Source organism: Rhinatrema bivittatum, chromosome 7, assembly GCF_901001135.1.
Source record: "Rhinatrema bivittatum chromosome 7, aRhiBiv1.1, whole genome shotgun sequence".
In the NCBI taxonomy this organism is placed as follows: Eukaryota; Metazoa; Chordata; class Amphibia; order Gymnophiona; family Rhinatrematidae; genus Rhinatrema; species Rhinatrema bivittatum.
Window position 1 is genome coordinate 294752269 of NC_042621.1, and position 19566 is coordinate 294771834.

Sequence of the window (19566 nt, forward strand, 5' to 3'; positions counted from 1 at the left end):
GTACCCGCCCCCTCCCTCCCTCCCTGGCTAAGCTGGGGGATGTACCCGCCCCCTCCCTCCCTCCCTGGCTAAGCTGGGGGGTGCCCCAGGCTGGCACCATTCGAAAAGGCCCATCAGGACCACCAAGAACTGTTTTGTCCCCTTGGGCAAATGAAATACTCATTCCCCTCCCACTAGCAGCAGGGGAAGGGGCTGAGTCTTAGGTTACATAGGGGCTCTTGTCTGCTCGCCTACACACAATGATAAACTGACCATAAGGAACAATGTCCTGCAGGCAGCCAAGCGTCTGTGGTGAGCAGCTGGGCTATGTCCTTGAAGTGCAGACAGGAGTAACTGGGCAGACTGGATGGCTTACTGGTCTTTTTCTGCCATCATCTGCTGTGTTACCAAGTGACTATACTGCTGTGCACGGGGAGAGCAACCCTGGTCACCGCTCCCCGCCATAAATCTCAGGGCCTTGCCACTGACCACCAGCAAGGTCAGTACTTGAAAAAATAGTCCCGAGCTCGGCATTCAAGTGCAGGGAACTTCAAGACCAGAGAGACGCCGATGTCTCGCAGCCGGCAAAGATCACTCTGCAAGGAGAAAAGGGCGAGGTGCCGGCACCGTCTGTCCCGGGTTCGGATCTAACCTGGCAAGAAGCTCACAAACAGCCAAGCCAGAGCAAAAAACCCGAGTCACCTTACGGCCCCCAGTCACGGAAAAGCTGCAGTGAAAGCTGGAGAGCTGCAGGTTTGCCTAACGGCCAGAGATGCCGTCACCGTCCAGACTGCGGCCTCGGAAGCATGAGGACGACGAGTCATGTGCTGATCGCTTCCTCGTGCAGTCAGCTCCCCTTCCTCACACCTCTGCGGTCCATAAGTGAACCAGGGATGTGAACCTGCCGCGCTTTTCCAAACCACTCCCAGGGACTGCCTCATTCCCACGGTTTTCCACGTGCAAATACCACGGCAGGCGGTTTTTCAGAAGCCCCCCCCCCCCCCCACACAAATCCCGGGGAAGCAAAGGTAAAACTTGACTTCACTGGCAGCTAAGGTGACTCGGGCAGGGAATTAAAGGTTAAGGACAGGGGAGGCCTGTGTGATTGATCAACTCCAACTGGTTCCTTGCGCCTTCTTAACCCGTGGGACAGCAAACCAGTAGGTCAGAGGACTTTAAAACAAAACCAAAAAAAAAAAGCGAACGTTTCTGCACTATTCAGTGATACAGGGAGCTGAATTTCTTTAGTAATTAGAGTAGATCTAGAATGCAAGTCCATTTTTTTTTTGTCTTTTTATTAAGACAGTCTAAATAAAATGTCTGCTCAATTGTTCCCCCTTTTCCCTGTAAACCCAGTAAATGTGAACCACGCGTTTCGCCGGCAGCGTCCCCATTTGCGCCCCTGCCACGAAAACCGCACCCGACGGGGACAAGAAAAAAAGCGCAAACCCCACCCCCCCCCCCACCCCTCCCGCCAACTCACCTCACTCTGCAGGCCGTAGGCCCTCTTCGCCCACTCCACTCTCATGTCGGTGGGCAGGGCGCTGTAACGGTGCAGGCGGGTCTTGTAGCCCTGGCCAGTGGCCAAGGTCTGAGCCCTCCTGGCCCGCACCATGTCCAGCATGTCCATGGGGAGATGATACTGGGCCTTCGTGGCCTCCGACCTCCTCCTGTACTCCAGGTCGCTGTGCAGCTTGGACATCTGCAGCGAGTGCGCCATGCGGGAGTCTCCTTCCGCGCCTCTCGCCCCGATCAGCTGCCCCTTCCCCTTCTCGTACATCTCCCGGTACTTTATCTAAGCAGGAAAAGGAGAGGGGGAGATTGTTAGAGGCTTCAAAATACCTAGAAGAGAGTGCAAATGCCTGTTAGAAACCAACCATGGGTGCATCCATGAGTCTGAGCATGGGCAGGGCGCCGGAAACCACGCCAGCAGCAGCACCGGGGCGCTGGCAGGAGACCACCGTGGCCCCAACAGCCTTCCAGCAGCTTCACGTCATCCGTCTGTGGCGTTGCTTTGTTCTCTCCCCTCTTATTATAGGAGAGGGATCTTCCCTTGCGCCCCCCTCCCTGCCCCGAGCCCCCCCTTCCTTGCCACTCCCCGTCCTGAGGCTGAAAACTTTCCACTAGCGTACATGGGACCGGCCGCGTTCAGCAGACTGAATACACCTGTCCCTAATGTAATAAGATCTGTGATGGTCAAGCCTCCATGAATAAGGTGGGGGGGGGGGGTGTACAGCCTGGAGACAGATTTCAGAGTTGATGGTTGGGGGCTGTCAGGCGAGGCACTTAAACTTCCCACCGCTCAACCCTCCTGCGTTCTTAAGGAATTCCCTGCCTGGTTTTCACCCCCGAGCCGGCTGCACATTTTTCGTTAAGAGTTTTCAGGACTTGTGTGGCCTTGCGGCTCTGTATGAGACGCACTCTGTAACCAGCCTCTCCCTTCCCACCCGCCCAGGCAGCAGATTGCTGAGCCACGAAGTCTGTGGACGTCAATATCCTAGTGGCCACGGAGTATTTCCTGGCCAGGCTCTGATAAGGTTTTGTACAAACTGACCGAAGCAGAAACAACGAGCACACAAGCAAGTTGTGCATTTGCGCACGCGTTAAAACCAAGCACTCGAAGCACTGTATGCAAACTTTAACCTCGCTGTGTAGTAGGAGCCGACCAGTCCCGTGTGGGTTCTGCAGTCCCATACAGGTTAGAACCAGCTGTCTGCCAGGGGCTCTTTCTACTTACATCACTTGCCAGGTCCCTCTTTGCCTTGGCCGTCAGGATGGAAAGCGCATCCAGACGAAGCTCAAATCCTCTCTCCTTCTGCCTCTCCCAGCTGCTCTTGTACAGGATCTAGGGGGGTTCAGCAGGAGCAAGAGACAAGCTTAGGGGGTTGCACAAGCGACACGCACTGTGGAGCATTACACAGGAGAGAGAAACAGCCTGCGACCAGGGCCCACGGCTTGGGGTCCTGCCTCAGCACGGGTCACAGGGACCTTTGCAATAAAATTCTTAGGGTTCAACAAACTTGGAGCAGATGCAGAGGAACGTGGCGAGGGAAGTGTCCAGAGAGCGAGTAAGGTCTCAGGGGGATGGTGGCAACTGGTCAGTCTGGATGGGCCAAGAATTACAGTGTCACTATGTAAAGCTATTTTTTCTTTTGTTAACTAATATATGGGAGCTTACTTTTCTAGGAAATAAACAAGAGAAAATAATATGGCCCTGGTCAATGATTAGTTTTTGTGGAATATTCCAGAACTTTTGGGTGCCAGATACACACTGCAGTTCCTCAGTGATGGCCTCCACGGCCTGCATCCTTCTTAAGTCTAATCTGTGGGCTGTGCTATGAAATATTCTTCTGCAATTTGAAAAAAATGCAGACGAGAGACAAACTGAGACCCTCCGGTCCTTGAGGGCTACACATTGGTCAGATTTTTCAGGACATTCCTAATGAATATGCATGAGAGATTTGCATACACAGTGCCTCGCGTGCAGACAAATCTATCTCGTGCATATTTATTAGGGATCTCCCTAAAACCCGACTGGGGTGCAGCCCTCAAGGACTGGCGACAGCCCGCCTCTGAAAACACAGAAGGTAGGTACATTTACTCTTTATATACATTTACTCAGTTTAACCAATGCCAGGGGAGTTTGGTATCAGCGGGTAGCTTTGACAGGGCCCTGATGGCAGGTCCAGTTGCCGCACACCTCAGAACTGAAAATCTCTCTCAGGGACTGGGCTCCCTAATCGGTAACACTGCCTAATAGTAACGTGGCATGGAGGAGCAGCCTAGCGATGAAAGCAGCGGGCTACAAACCACGCTTACTGCTTGTCAGCTTTGCGCAAGTCATTTACCCTCTGTTGTCTCAGGTACAAACTTAGGGGCCAGTGCATTAATCTGAGCATTAGAAGACACTATGCTGGTTTTCAGCGCACATCTTTAACACTCAGGTACAAACTTAGGGGCCAGTGCATTAATCTGAGCATTAGAAGACACTATGCTGGTTTTCAGCGCACATCTTTAACACTCAGGTACAAACTTAGGGGCCAGTGCACTAATCTGAGCATTAGAAGACACTATGCTGGTTTTCAGCGCACATCTTTAACACTCAGGTACAAACTTAGGGGCCAGTGCATTAATCTGAGCATTAGAAGACACTATGCTGGTTTTCAGCGCACATCTTTAACACTCAGGTACAAACTTAGGGGCCAGTGCATTAATCTGAGCATTAGAAGACACTATGCTGGTTTTGAGCGCACATCTTAACACTCAGGTACAAACTTAGGGGCCAGTGCATTAATCTGAGCATTAGAAGACACTATGCTGGTTTTGAGCGCACATCTTTAACACTCAGGTACAAACTTAGGGGCCAGTGCATTAATCTGAGCATTAGAAGACACTATGCTGGTTTTCAGCGCACATCTTTAACACTCAGGTACAAACTTAGGGGCCAGTGCATTAATCTGAGCATTAGAAAACACTATGCTGGTTTTCAGCACACATCTTTAACACTCAGGTACAAACTTAGGGGCCTGTGCACTAATCTGAGCATTAGAAGACACTATGCTGGTTTTCAGCGCACATCTTTAACACTCAGGTACAAACTTAGGGGCCAGTGCATTAATCTGAGCATTAGAAGACACTATGCTGGTTTTCAGCGCACATCTTTAACACTCAGGTACAAACTTAGGGGCCAGTGCACTAATCTGAGCATTAGAAGACACTATGCTGGTTTTCAGCGCACATCTTTAACACTCAGGTACAAACTTAGGGGCCAGTGCATTAATCTGAGCATTAGAAGACACTATGCTGGTTTTCAGCGCACATCTTTAACACTCAGGTACAAACTTAGGGGCCAGTGCACTAATCTGAGCATTAGAAGACACTATGCTGGTTTTCAGCGCACATCTTTAACACTCAGGTACAAACTTAGGGGCCAGTGCACTAATCTGAGCATTAGAAAACACTATGCTGGTTTTCAGCGCACATCTTTAACACTCAGGTACAAACTTAGGGGCCAGTGCATTAATCTGAGCATTAGAAGACACTATGCTGGTTTTCAGCGCACATCTTTAACACTCAGGTACAAACTTAGGGGCCAGTGCATTAATCTGAGCATTAGAAGACACTATGCTGGTTTTCAGCGCACATCTTTAACACTCAGGTACAAACTTAGGGGCCAGTGCACTAATCTGAGCATTAGAAGACACTATGCTGGTTTTCAGCGCACATCTTTAACACTCAGGTACAAACTTAGGGGCCAGTGCATTAATCTGAGCATTAGAAGACACTATGCTGGTTTTCAGCGCACATCTTTAACACTCAGGTACAAACTTAGGGGCCAGTGCACTAATCTGAGCATTAGAAGACACTATGCTGGTTTTCAGCGCACATCTTTAACACTCAGGTACAAACTTAGGGGCCAGTGCACTAATCTGAGCATTAGAAGACACTATGCTGGTTTTCAGCGCACATCTTTAACACTCAGGTACAAACTTAGGGGCCAGTGCATTAATCTGAGCATTAGAAAACACTATGCTGGTTTTGAGCACACATCTTTAACACTCAGGTACAAACTTAGGGGCCAGTGCATTAATCTGAGCATTAGAAGACACTATGCTGGTTTTCAGCGCACATCTTTAACACTCAGGTACAAACTTAGGGGCCAGTGCATTAATCTGAGCATTAGAAGACACTATGCTGGTTTTCAGCGCACATCTTTAACACTCAGGTACAAACTTAGGGGCCAGTGCATTAATCTGAGCATTAGAAGACACTATGCTGGTTTTCAGCGCACATCTTTAACACTCAGGTACAAACTTAGGGGCCAGTGCATTAATCTGAGCATTAGAAGACACTATGCTGGTTTTCAGCGCACATCTTTAACACTCAGGTACAAACTTAGGGGCCAGTGCACTAATCTGAGCATTAGAAGACACTATGCTGGTTTTCAGCGCACATCTTTAACACTCAGGTACAAACTTAGGGGCCAGTGCACTAATCTGAGCATTAGAAGACACTATGCTGGTTTTCAGCGCACATCTTTAACACTCAGGTACAAACTTAGGGGCCAGTGCATTAATCTGAGCATTAGAAGACACTATGCTGGTTTTCAGCGCACATCTTTAACACTCAGGTACAAACTTAGGGGCCAGTGCATTAATCTGAGCATTAGAAGACACTATGCTGGTTTTCAGCGCACATCTTTAACACTCAGGTACAAACTTAGGGGCCTGTGCATTAATCTGAGCATTAGAAGACACTATGCTGGTTTTCAGCGCACATCTTTAACACTCAGGTACAAACTTAGGGGCCAGTGCATTAATCTGAGCATTAGAAGACACTATGCTGGTTTTCAGCGCACATCTTTAACACTCAGGTACAAACTTAGGGGCCAGTGCATTAATCTGAGCATTAGAAGACACTATGCTGGTTTTCAGCGCACATCTTTAACACTCAGGTTAATTTTTTTTTTTTAACTCCCGATGCAATAAGCTAATGATATGCTAATGCATCGGGAGTTAAAAAAACACGTAAAAACTGGAAAATGTGCATTCAGCAGAATATTTTAATGCAAGGAGGGGGAGGGTGTGTCTGTACAAGTGGCAGCAGCAGCCACCGCTATCACCCGGTGAGATTAAATACCAACTTATCCGGCTACATGGCAGTGGGAAGCAGCTGCGAGATAGCCGGAATCGTAGGTACTTCTCCACCTATCCAGCACGGGTCAGCGCTATGTAACTGGATAATGTACTTATCCAGCTATGTGCCAGTGAAGTACCGACGTATCCGGCTATCCCGCAGCTGCTTCCCGCTTCCCAGAAAGACAGACACGTCAGTACGTACCTGGCTTAGGTGCTGGCGACGGCGGCTGCCACTTACCCACCCAGACCTTTTATTTCACTTTTTCAATTGTTTTTTCTATAGCACTGGAAACGTAATGCCAGCCTTGACCCAGGTGTGAAGCTCCCGGTGTTGAAGGAGGTGCGCTGGCCTGATGGATGCTCTCTCTGCATCGGGAAGTGACACTCAATGCCCTCATTTGCATGGGATTTCCATGCGAGGGCGCTAAGGGTTTCTTTGTGTGCACGTTTCTTTGTGTGCACATTTTCTGCATGCAAAGCTCCTTCCTGCATCAGGACTAAGTTGTGCCCGCAGAAAAGGCGTGCAGGAATGCAGGTTAAAAGGCTTGCGCCACTGAACGCATCCCTTCTTCTGCTGGCGTACAAGAGGCTTCCAACCGGCCACGGCGTGAGCCGACTATTTAAATTCTCACAAGCCAATCACACTTCCCTCTCCCTTAATCAATCAAAGCGTCGTACATCCAGGACGGAGCGCACTGTTAGCCTGCTATTGGACGTGCGTTTTCCCTTACCCCTTATTCAGTAAAGGGCGGAAAACGCGCGTCCAACCCGCCGAACCTAATAGCGCCCTCAACATGCAAATGCATGTTGAGGGCGCTATTAGGTATTCCCGCGCGATTCAGTAAGTAAAATGTGCAGCCAAGCCGCACATTTTACTTTCAGAAATTAGCGCCTACCCAAAGGTAGGCGCTAATTTCTTCCGGCACCGGGAAAGTGCACTGAAAAGCAGTAAAAACTGCTTTTCTGTGCACCCTCCGACTTAATATCATGGCGATATTAAGTCGGAGGTCCCGAAGGGTAAAAGAAAAAGAAAAAAAAAATTGAATTCGGCCCGCGTATGTCGGGCCGAAAACCGGACGCTCAATTTTGCCGGCGTCCGGTTTCTGAGCCCGTGGCTGTCAGCAGGCTCGAGAACTGACGCCGGCAAAATTGAGCGTCGGCTGCCAAACCCGCTGACAGCCGCCACTCCTGTGAAAAAGGAGGCGCTAGGGACGCGCTAGTGTCCCTAGCGCCTCCTTTTGCCCGTTTCTACCGCCGGGCCTCATGTAAATACTGAATCGCGCGCACAGGCGCGTGGGCGTTCGCCCGCTCTCCCGCGGACTTTACTGAATCGGCCGGATTGTAAGCCCCCTAGGAATAGGGAAATGTCCACAGCATGTAAACTCTCTAAACAACAACTTTGGAAATCAGTTTTGCTTTTCTTTTCAATAATACATTTCCTAGGAAGTTAGGGTTAGTACTGGGGATAATACCTGAATGTAACTCGTCTTGGGCTAACTCTACATAATAATGCTGCCTTTCGTGGATTTCTGTAAATGCAGTAATGTTTGATGGGTTTGGAGTGCAGGTATAACAGCCCAATGCATTATGCAATTTTGTAGACTTGCTTCAGCCATTTAAAAGTCAAGACTACGATTGGCTTAAAGTCTTCTTCTAGAGATTGGGTCACATAATGGGTGTAGAGGGATGAGCTCAGAGCTTCCCAGCTCTGGGGTTTTTTTTTTTAATGTACAGCCCAGTGCACCGTGGTATCTATAATGCCCGGTTTCCACCATTTGATCAGTGCTGACCGTATTGGGGGTCATCAGAAATCCAGGCCCGACCTGCCATCTCCCTTCTTAAACTGGGTCAGTTGGCAGCTCTATGCGGTAAGGGCTTCCACTTACGTTGCTAATGTTTTCCGCGTTGGCCTTGGCCTGCCGGAAGAGAGGTTCATCCTTGTTGATGGTGTAGTGGTGAAGAAACTCTTCTCTCCCTGACTTGTAAGCGAGCTGCAGACAGAAACGAGGCACCAGGATCTCTTTGGGGTTGACAGTAGCTTAACATTTTACAATGCCTAAATCTCTGTGGAGGTGTCAGTTTTGCAGGTTCAAAAAAGCGTTTGCCCCCCAAAAAATCGAAACCTAGCCCAGGCTGGCCACCTTCCTGTTTATCCGCCACCCGAGCTGCCAATTCACTTATAAAACGGCATGGGGGGGAGAATCGAGAGAGACTCACGTCGCTCTGCAGCTCCTGGCTTTTCTTGGCGTGTTTGATCTGGGGGCTGTCTGCCACGCTGGTGAACTTCAAGGCATCTGCCCTCTGACGGTACTTTTTCTGCAGAGGAGAAAACATGGCGACACGCATGACCATCAGCACCACGCTGGTCCAGGTCCTGGGCAGAACCAAATCCTTCCCTGCCTGTGTCAGAGTTAGCCAACGACATTCCAAGATGGACCCCCCCCCCCCCCCCGCCCTCCCCCGCCTCAGAGGGGACACCCACACACACACACGGAGGCAACGGAGAAAAGGGTTGAATTAGCAAAAAAAAAATCTGAAAGTGGGGAGCAGTGGCGCCAATAATTAGGAGATGACTCCGGCGGTTCAGTCAGCCAAATCCCAAATCTTGAGGTGCCAGCTCTCTTCTATACTGTTGTTTCTCTAGCATGCAATTGTTTAAGAGGGCAAAAGAAGGTCAAGAGATTAAGTGACAATTGCCCGGGCAAATTATTTTATTGTTATTTAAAGTGAAGGAAACCCATGACTTAGCCTGATTTTCACTCAGTCGTTGCAGCAGTGTAAGCTACCTAAGTACTTATCAGTCCAGCCCTGAATAGTCAGGTTCTCAGAAGAGCCACCATGAATATTGCATGAGATGTATTTGCACTCACTGGGTCTCCAGAGGACATACATATGCCTCATGCATATTCGTTAAAGATACCCTGAAAACCCAGGTGAGCCTCCAGGGCAGGGGTAGGGGAAACACTGCTAAGGGTCATCAGAATTGTAAGTCACTTCTAAAATTGGTGAAATGAAAACCAGCCACTCAGTTGGTTCAGGACGGTACATCCTTGCGTCTAGCCAATGATTAAAGATGCAAACTTTCACAGCTACTATTACCTGGGAAAGGGACCTTAGCGATATCAAAAGCTTGCACGCACATAGGATCACAAAACAAACGTACCACCTTAAGCAGCTACATTGTGCCACCTTAAATACAGATGGTGTGGTAAGGAGAGAAGGGCCTGTTCTAAAAACAGCTGCAATAGAAGGACGGCCTGAAAGCTGATGACAAAATGCCAGCTCCTATAAATACAATGCAAAGTGATCTCTGTTTCAGGCCCACAAGCTTCTTAGTACAGATAAGCCCTGGCTGGAGGACCAGCAGGAGCTGCCAAGCTGAGGCAGGGGTGAGCACCTCTGGCCCTGGAGGACCACAAGCAGGCAGGTCTGGCAGGATACGCAAAGCAATCAGTGCAAAAGCAAGTCTAAGGAATACTCCTTGCATTCAAGGGCCACTTTAGTACTGCAAACCAGCCAGCGCTGGGTGTCCAGCAAGCGCAATAGAGCTGAAACCTCACTGAGCAAAATACCCCGATGGCCGCCTGCCGACACACCCACATTTCCATAACCCCTTGTCACTGGGGTTGCCCGGGCGGGCCTGCTCCCTTTTAAGGGTTGCCAGTTTATCAGAGGATATATCATGATGGTTAGCGCCATTGAGGCAATTGGTATAAGTGCATGGCATCATGGCATATCATAAGTATTCACTTTTGCCCAGATTTCCAGAAAAATTGTTCAGATTAAGACAAAAATTATTATCTTCAAATAGTTCTTTACATAAATGTATTTTTTCCTAGGAAAATCTGCGGCTCTGCAACCCTTTTAGTGCAAGATCTTCCCATCTGGAACTCTTACCAGTTCAAGGGGCATTTTTTAAAGCTTCCTCCCAACTTGGAGATGATACACGGGTGAGCTAGATGATACATTTCCATTTCCATTTTGATATACATTAATTAATTAATTAATTAATTAATTAATTAAGACGTTTTGGCTCTTCCAACTACCTCGTCCCTGCACATCTCCCCTCCCCCGACCGCCTTAGATATCTCTCACTGAAATGTATGACATATGAAGACATCAAGTGAATGTAACTGGCTACCTATGATATTTGTGTGATGATGTAAACCATTGTGATCTTCATTTGGAATGACGGCATATAAATAAATACAATCATTTCGTTCCTCTGGATACTGGATGGCACCTCCCAATTGCTTTCTGTATTATCCGTGATAATGATTTCAAGTAGCTGGACTCTGGATAGGTTCCTCCTCAGGGAGACTGGGGGACACACGGATGCCCCAGCCTGCTGCAAGTGCAGAACCGAATTCCTCAGAAAGGGGAGGTAGCAAAAATAGGACCAGTCCTCAAAATCCAGGCAAATGGAAGGAAGGCTGGATCCAACCTTCCTCCAAAGAGAATTCGGAACTAAAGACTAATATTCCTGAACCAAACGGGAGAAGAACATCTAGGACTTCATCTTTCCCGAAATAAAAGAAACAGGAAATGAAACAGGAAATGTAGGAACTGAACAGGAAATGAAGGAACTGAACAGGAAATAAAGGAAAAGAACCCTCCCCCCTCCCACAACAGGGGACTCTGTCTTTTCTAGCGACTTGGGGGAGCTGAGAACCGTTCGGCCTGCTCCCCTGCCGTCATCAGCGGGGAAATGCCCAAGGGTTAGCAAAATAACTTAGCAGCCCTCGATGAACCTTGAATCAGCCAGGGAAGAAACCAGAGGCCTACAATAAGCCCGCTCCGCACCGGTCTGGAAAGATCAAGGTCATTCCAAGGACTCCGTCTCCACTCTCAGAACATGAGCCGGTCAACACGATGAACTCATGATGACTCAGGCTGAGCAGAGTCCAACCTGCTTCTATTTAGAGCAGTCGACAGATAGCGAGAGCAATGCGCTCTGTTTACCTCACTGATGAGCTCGCCTGCTTTCTTGGCCTGTTGTACATTGAGACTGCCCTCTGTCATCCACCCGACTCCTTTCATCCAGGTTAGATCCGCTCTGTACTGACGCTGCAAAAAACAAACAAACCCCAAATCCATAAATATTAGATTTCTGTTCACCAGCTTGCATGTACATGATAGAGGGAGGGAGGCCGTGAGAGGGAAACAGTCAGGTGAGGCAGTAACCGATAAAATGCCTGTAGGGGGAAAAGGACCAAGGGTCAGGTAAAGCCAGGTGAAACCACTGCGATCTACCTCTGCAAGGACGGCACAGAAAGAAAGCATAAATATATAAATAAAATATGCAAGCTTCAACGCTCATCGCCAACAAAAAGGAAATAATGCACCTTGGGCTTCCTATGCTGATGTGAAATTTATTGTAGGTAACCCCCCACCCGGGCGGGGCACATAAACCGTGAGAGGGTCCGGCACCTGACCGGGCCGAGTGCGGGTCTTTCAGGAAGGGGTCAAGGGGAAAGTGGGTCCAGCAGATGGTGCAGTGGACCTCTGCCCAGAGGTGAGGAGGGCATGCACTAGGCCTGCACTGTAGAGTAGGGATGTGAATCGTTTTTTGATGATTTAAAATATCGTCCGATATATTTTAAATCGTCAAAAATCGTTAGAGGCGATATTTAATAGGAATTCCCCTGATTTATCGTTAAAAATCGTAAATCGGGGGAAGGGGGAGGGGAAGGGGGAGGGCGGGAAAACCGGCACACTAAAACAACCCTAAAACCCACCCCGACCCTTTAAAATAAATCCCCCACCCTCCCGAACCCCCCCCCCCCAAATGCCTTAAATTACCTGGGGTCCAGAGGGGGGGTCCCGGTGTGATCTTTTACTCTCGGGCCTCCGGTGCGTTGTAGAAATGGCGCCGGTGCTACCTTTGCCCTGTCATATGACAGGGCAAAAATGGCGCCGGCCATACGCCGTATGGCCGGCGCCATTTTGTACAGCAAAACGATTCGAGTGCAGGAGGTCGCTCCCGGACCCCCACTGGACTTTTGGCAAGTCTTGTGGGGGTCAGGAGGCCCCCCCAAGCTGGCCAAAAGTCCCTGGGGGTCCAGCGGGGGTCCGGGAGCGATCTCCTATGCTCCTGACGTCGGGGGACAAAAAACAAAATGGCGCCGGCGCTACCTTTGCCCTGTCATATGACAGGGCAAAGGTAGCGCCGGCGCCATTTCTACAACGCACCGGAGGCCCGAGAGTAAAAGATCACACCGGGACCCCCCCTCTGGACCCCAGGTAATTTAAGGCATTTTGGGGGGGTTCAGGAGGGTGGGGGATTTATTTTAAAGGGTCGGGGTGGGTTTTAGGGATGTTTTAGTGTGCCGGTTTTCCCGCCCTCCCCCGATTTACGATTTACACGATATTTAAAAAAACAAAACCGCGACGATCTGATTCCCTCCCCCCCCAGCCGAAATCGATCGTTAAAGACGATCGATCACACGATTCACATCTCTACTGTAGAGCGATCTCAAGCTCCCAGGAATCTCCCCTTTGACTGTTCTTCCCTTGCTCGGAGACATCGTGCTGGAGAACAAATGGAACTTCACCAATATATTCAAGCATCAAGCTTTTACTTTCTGGGGGTGCCAGCGGTCAGAGTGTGAAAGAGTGGGATTAAAGCTAACACTGATTGCATCAGGGTACGTAGGCTTGCCCATAAGTTGGGGTGGTTACAGAAAATTGTGCAAAAATTGAAACGTGCTAATATGTACAGCTTCTCCCACGGTGGAAGTTAGTTACAATACACTGAAAAAATGTCCAAAGAAAGTTTCCTTGGAGAGATCACCCAAAATGTAAATCTATCTCTCTGATGAAACTGAAACACACTCTTGTTGCTTCGCAATAACCATCATACTAGGCGTCATTTTTTAAATAATTTTATTACTGCAAGAAAGAAAATTTGGCACTTATCTTGACCATCTTGACCAAGATCCCAATAATATAGGTCCCATTCTCAAAACTGTAAGGATACCTCCTGAAGAAGAATACATATTCAAACCACAGACCATGGCGGGGTTTATTTTGGGGGCTTATCTTTTGATTGGGACTTATGTCATGATTACAATTTTGAGAATGGGACACAGATCCGTGTTTCAAATGTGTGCTTTTCTCCACAGGGCATCCTTACAGTTTTGAGAAGGGGACCTATGTTTCAACGAGGTCTTTACAAGTCTAAGAGTTAAAGAAGACAGCAACATTTGTTCAAGATAAGTGGAAAAGATTTTTTTATTGCAATTATAAAATTATTATTTTTTTAAAGTGGATCATTTATTATGTGAGATGACCTATGATTATACTGCATATAAGGCTGTTGGATTATACATGTGGTGGCAATTATTAATGATTCCTAGTATGAGGGTCATTGCGAAGCAACAATAGAGCGTGTTTCAGTTTCAGCAGAGAGATATATTTCTATTTATAGAAGTTAGTTACACCATATTTACACCATTCCCTTAAACGCCTTTGATTCACCACACTCTTAGCAAATATCACTTCCACTCCTCTTATTCCTTTTTCCCTCTCAGAGACAGCATGTACCAGAGTCTTGACACCATAAGTACCAATTATAATCACTTCATTATTCACTATTGGACTGTGCTCCATATCCAAATACATGTCTACTCCCATCAGGCACATGCCCTGGTGTCCCCAGCTCCCACTCTTCTGAGACTCTTCAGTTTCCAAATCAAGTCCACACCTATAGGACCTCCCAACTCTCCTTCACTTTTGGAGACTCCCAACCCAATCCCCTTGACTCTTTGGCCATTTCCCCTTAAGGAGAAACATTTTTCCCCAAGAGATCACCTCGGGTCGAATCCACTCCCTGGATGGACTCTCTCCAACCTCTCAACCGTCATGAACTCCTCTCTAAAATCCTCAACCACCCCTTTTATATTGGGTGAAACACTCCCTCTATAGGACCTAGATCCCTATCCTTCCTAAAGAGAACCTTCCCATATAGAGCATCCACCACTCTTCCCATTAACACAATGCAAATGCATTGTGTACTCTCGCCAACAAAAGGCCATCTAGTGGTCATGCATAATACCACACCCTCCATGTTTAGCAGCAACAAAGAGCTTCTGCCATCTTATAGAATTTTCACATAGTAAATCTACAACCAGAATAGCCTTTCCCACCCAGCATCTTCTCCAGGGGTTCCTTATGTGATGGGAAAGGGCTCCTTGTTGGGAGATCCTTCACATGTACATATAACTATATGAAATAGTCATTATAAACTTATTATGCATGGTTAAAAAGCAATTGACAAAATGATTTGCCTACAATAACATCAATGCAGGATGCCGTGACTTCCTTCATGTCATCGACTTCTACATTTACATTTATTACATTTGTGAATCATCTAACACAAAAAGGCCTAGGCGATGAACATATTAAAACATACACAAATATTTAAAAAACATGATAAAAATGTAAGAAAAATAAATAAAACATAACTGAGTAAAATATAATATTATCATAAAAGAAAGGAAAAAAGAGTAAACAAATTAAAAATAATTGAGCTTAAACAAAAAGGTCTTAGGGAGTTCCTTAACCGTCTTGACTGAATCATACTGGCAGATTTCTATTAGTAGGAAGTTCCAGAATTCTGGCCCGGCCACCGAAAAGAAGCATTTTCTGGTAGTGTGCAAGCATGCAACACGTGGAAAAGGAACATTCAATGTCCCAACTGAGATGAACGCAAGGTTCTTGCTGGCTGGTAAAATATTAGTATTGCATTTGCCCAAGGGCAGGATTGATCGTTGATTAATTTGAATATTGTCATTCCCAATTTTCATGAATAGAAAGCCAGTGTAATTAAATCAGGGCCGAGGTAATATGCTCAAAACATTTCAAACCAGTGATAAGACAAGCAGCTGAGTTTAATAGTAACTGTAAAGGACGTATTGTTGAGTGAGGTAGACAAGTGTAGAAACTATTGCAATAATCAAGGAAAGGAAAAATAGATGCCTGCAATACGATGCAGAACTCTGGAGGATGCAGACGTTTCCTTAAGCCAACAAGAACATGCAATCTGAAAAAACCCTGTTTGATAACTTGTTTAACCTGAGGTTTAAAGGAAAGTGTGCTATCTAGAATAACACCAAGACTTTTCACTTGGTTTTTGATTTGGAAACTTAGACCATTGAGACAAACGGAGCTTTGATTCAGGGGAGAATATGGGCTGGACAAGGCCAGAAACTCCGTTTTGGACATGTTAAGCGTGAGTTTATTATGTTTAAGCCAAGAAGTAACAGTGGAGAAGCAGATGTTGAGATGGTCCAGAGTTTCGTTCCAGGTGGTACGGACACGGATGACAGATTGGAAGTCATCAGCGTATATTTTGTAGAATTCTGTTAAAGTGGCCACAATTTTAGCAACAGGAGCCAAATAAATGTTGAAGAGTACTGACAAAAGACAAGAGCCCTGTGAGACACCATCTTTAAGGGAAGAAAGAGAAGAAATTTCATTATTAATCCTAACGTGTTGAGATCGTTGAGACAGATAAGAACGAAACCATTCAAGAACCTTTCCTACTAGATTGCATTCTTGAAGGCAGAAGATAAGGATATTATGGTCAATAGTGTCAAAAGCTGATGAGATGTCAAATGAGACAAGTGGAAATTGGTGGCCATTGTCAATCCCTCTTCTGATGCTATCAATCAAGGAAAGCAATAGGAGTTCCGTGTTCATAGCACGTCTGAACCCAAATTGGTGGGGATCAAGTATTTCAAATTTTTTGAAAGTTGTTGAAGAACTGCAGCTTCGAGGATTTTAGAAAAGAGGGAGAAGATAGGTCTATAATAGTTGGGATCTGAGGGGTCAAGGTTCTTTTTTTTTAGAAGTGGGCGAGCTATAGCCTTTTTCAAACTTTTGGGTACAATGACTACTGTTAAAGATAAGTTGATTCATTGCACAAAAATGGGCAATAAAGTGTCTTTGACAGCCTTGAATAGTGCTGTGGAGCAAATAGTCTGCAGGCAAATGGATACATTAGAGCTAGAGATGAAATTCCTAACTTCAGTGGAAGAAACAAAATCAAGAGTCCCAGGGAGACAATGGTTGCACAGGGATATTTGAGAACCAATGTGGGACATTGAGAAAGTTGAGACAGAGTTTCTCAATTTTTAGGTTGAAATGAATGAGAAAAGATTCAGCTAACATGGATTTAAGGGGGGAACTGGAGGGAGAATTAGGATTTGTAAACTGCTTAGCAATTGCAAAGAGAACTTTTGGATTATAACCAAACTCTCTAATTTTAGTGGAATAGTAATCTTTTTTAGCATCAAGATTAAAGATTGGTAAGTGTTTAGGGAGACACGAAAAGACTGAGCAAGTTCTGAGGAGGGATGCTTCCTCCATTTACGTTCAGTTTTCCTAAGAATTTGGCGAGCAGTTTTAACGGAAGGCGTGATCCAAGGTTGAGAAAAAATCTTACGCGAATTACACGGCTTTAGAGGAGCTATACTATTGATGGCCAATTCAAGTAGGGAATCCCACTGAGAAAGGGCGTCGGCCATATTATCCAGCGAGATCTCAGGAATGGACAAAGAATGAGCGGCGTTTAGCTTCTAGTGGGGATCATTCTCAGGCAGGGAAATACCCCCAGTTACCTGAATGTAATCCTCTTTAAAGAGCCTGAAAAGCAGACCATAGGTCAAATACATAAATAAACAATGTTCAGAATCAGGAAGGGCAGAGTTCAAATCCCGCTGATGCTCCTTGTGACCTCGGGCAAGTCTCATCACCTTCTGGGGCAGTGAAATAACCACAGTACCTGAACTGCAATTCACAAAAGGTGAAACAGAAATTAAAAATTAATTAAAATTAAAGGAGGTAATTTTCAAAGGATTTACCCGCCTAAAACTGGGTTTTCCGTGCGTGAATGGACTTTACATGCATAAATGGGCTTTTGGAAATTGCAAATATATGTGCTCCTTTGGAAAATGACCTCCTATGACTACGGAAGTTAATAATGTCAGGAGGATATCATTCACACAGTAAAAGGAAGGCTGAAAAGGAACATTTGTGTTGGCGCTATCAGAGCATTCCTACCTCGCTCTGGAGGTTATAGGCTTTCCTGGCCCAGGTTGTCTTCATGTCGGCAGGAAGCGCCGTGTACTCGTGAAGCCTCTTCCTGTACTCCAGGTCGCTAGCCAAAGCTTGAGCCTTCTTGGCTTGCCTCAAGTTCACCATGTCCATCGGAAGGTGGAAGTGAGTCTTACTCTCCTGAAATCCCTTTTTGTATTCAACCTATTGTACAAAACAGAGGCCTTCGTTACGAGAAGCCTCGGCAGGAGGCCTTGCTCCAAACAAGCAGGGCCTCACCGGAGCTAAGAGTTACCTAACATTTATTTTCATGCAGCACGCCGCCCTGGTGCAATCATTGTGAAGGCCACTTACAACACGATATTTAACGAACAAGTCTGAGAAAGGCAGTCTACCCCAGGCCCTTTTCAGTCATGCTGGGGGATGTTCCCCTGAATTCGGCTGCAAAGTTCACAAAACCCAGGAGCTGCCACAAATATTCTTGGGTGGCCCCAGACTGCCAGCCGTTTTATATGTATTGGGGCGGTACACACGATATTGGTAAATCAAGGCACTTTTCAGGGTCACCACTGCGGTATGCAAGCCTCTGGCACATCAGTGTCTTCCCAGCGCCGCTGGCTGCATTGTGAATGATTTGACGAGGTGGTGTTATTTTAGGTTTAATGCGTTGCTGTTTCAGAGCGCCCAACCACGTCGATTAGAAGTGGAAGATTAGACTTAAAGGTCTCAAAACCTGCAAGGCATAATAGTCCTTGCTACCTGTTTTAGGTTTCTTGAGTATCTTGCTAATTTTCTGATGCCACCTTTCAACTTGGACCCTATTGAAAATGACCTCACCCCTTACTGGATCGAGGCCATTTCCAATAAGGTACCCGCCGGGCCATGCTTCAGCTTCCCGCCCCCACTCCACTATTACACTTTCGGCAGGCTCCGCTCTAATGCTTCTTTAAATGTTTATTTCCTTTCATTTCCTTCCTCATCTGCCATTAGCTGCCATTTTTTTTTTTCTCTTTGGCTTCAACCTACAACATAACGGCAGAGATGTTCCCCTACTTCATTACCACTTTCAGCGGGGGCAGAGTTGCGATGTGAGCTGGTTTCTGGGGGCTGGGAGATTCATGGCCCTTCCTGGTTTTGGAACGTACGTCCCAATGCATTGTGGTACCTGTAGGCTGCGGCCCCTCCTTCAATCATTCAAAATCAGCACCGCAGGCACCAGAATGCATCAGAAGAGGGAGGCCAACGAGCCAGGATCTGTGCATAAGCTTCACCCCAGCCACGGCTGGGAAGGTCATGGGGCCAGAGGTTATCGGGGGCGGCGGTCGGAAAGGCTGCGATTTACCTCGCTGCTCATCTTCGCCACCTGCAGCGAGTGTAGGAGTCTGGAATCGCTGGCACTGGTTGCTTTGCCCTTGGATTTCTCGTAATCCTCTTTGTATTTAATCTGGAAAAGGGAAGAGAAAAAGCAGCTTAAGTTTTCCAAGCGTCAAGCAGTCTTGCCGAGACCCGTGAAAAGCATGGCCAGCATTTCAGAGCACTTAAAAGGATGATTTGGACTGGAAACAGAAGGAAGCAGAAGCAGCAGCATTGAATCCTGCAGCAGGCTCCCTAGAGCCTCGTTTGCATTTCATTTCCCTGTGCATACATGTTAATATCAGCTCGTTTGCACTAATGGCTTTTCCAGACCTGCTCAGCCTGACCCAAGAAGAGTCCACTGCAGTGTACAAAGGGCCAATCGAATAAGGAAACAAGAAATCCGACTCCCTGCTGAGAAGGGTCACCCTTTGACAGGCTTTACAAGTACTATATTCTGCTTTTATGGCCAGTTATCTCTTTAGCGTGTACTAAGAACAGGATTCCAAACCGGCTTCCTGAAGTAGGTAACCCCAGT

The 19566-nt window shown here is 47.0% G+C and overlaps 1 protein-coding gene across 2 annotated transcripts in view; it reads right to left on the reverse strand.

Moving 5' to 3' along the window:
* NRAP (nebulin related anchoring protein) overlaps nucleotides 1-19566 on the reverse strand; it is a 98083-nt gene that overhangs the window by 40947 nt on the left and 37570 nt on the right. For both annotated transcript variants that reach the window (XM_029610442.1, XM_029610441.1), the window contains exons 18-24: nucleotides 19018-19119; nucleotides 17682-17879; nucleotides 11580-11684; nucleotides 8835-8933; nucleotides 8504-8608; nucleotides 2717-2824; nucleotides 1463-1774 (exon numbers count right to left, since the gene is read on the reverse strand). In XM_029610442.1, the coding sequence (XP_029466302.1) occupies nucleotides 1463-1774; nucleotides 2717-2824; nucleotides 8504-8608; nucleotides 8835-8933; nucleotides 11580-11684; nucleotides 17682-17879; nucleotides 19018-19119 (1029 nt within the window). The remainder of the gene's footprint in view (nucleotides 1-1462; nucleotides 1775-2716; nucleotides 2825-8503; nucleotides 8609-8834; nucleotides 8934-11579; nucleotides 11685-17681; nucleotides 17880-19017; nucleotides 19120-19566) is intronic.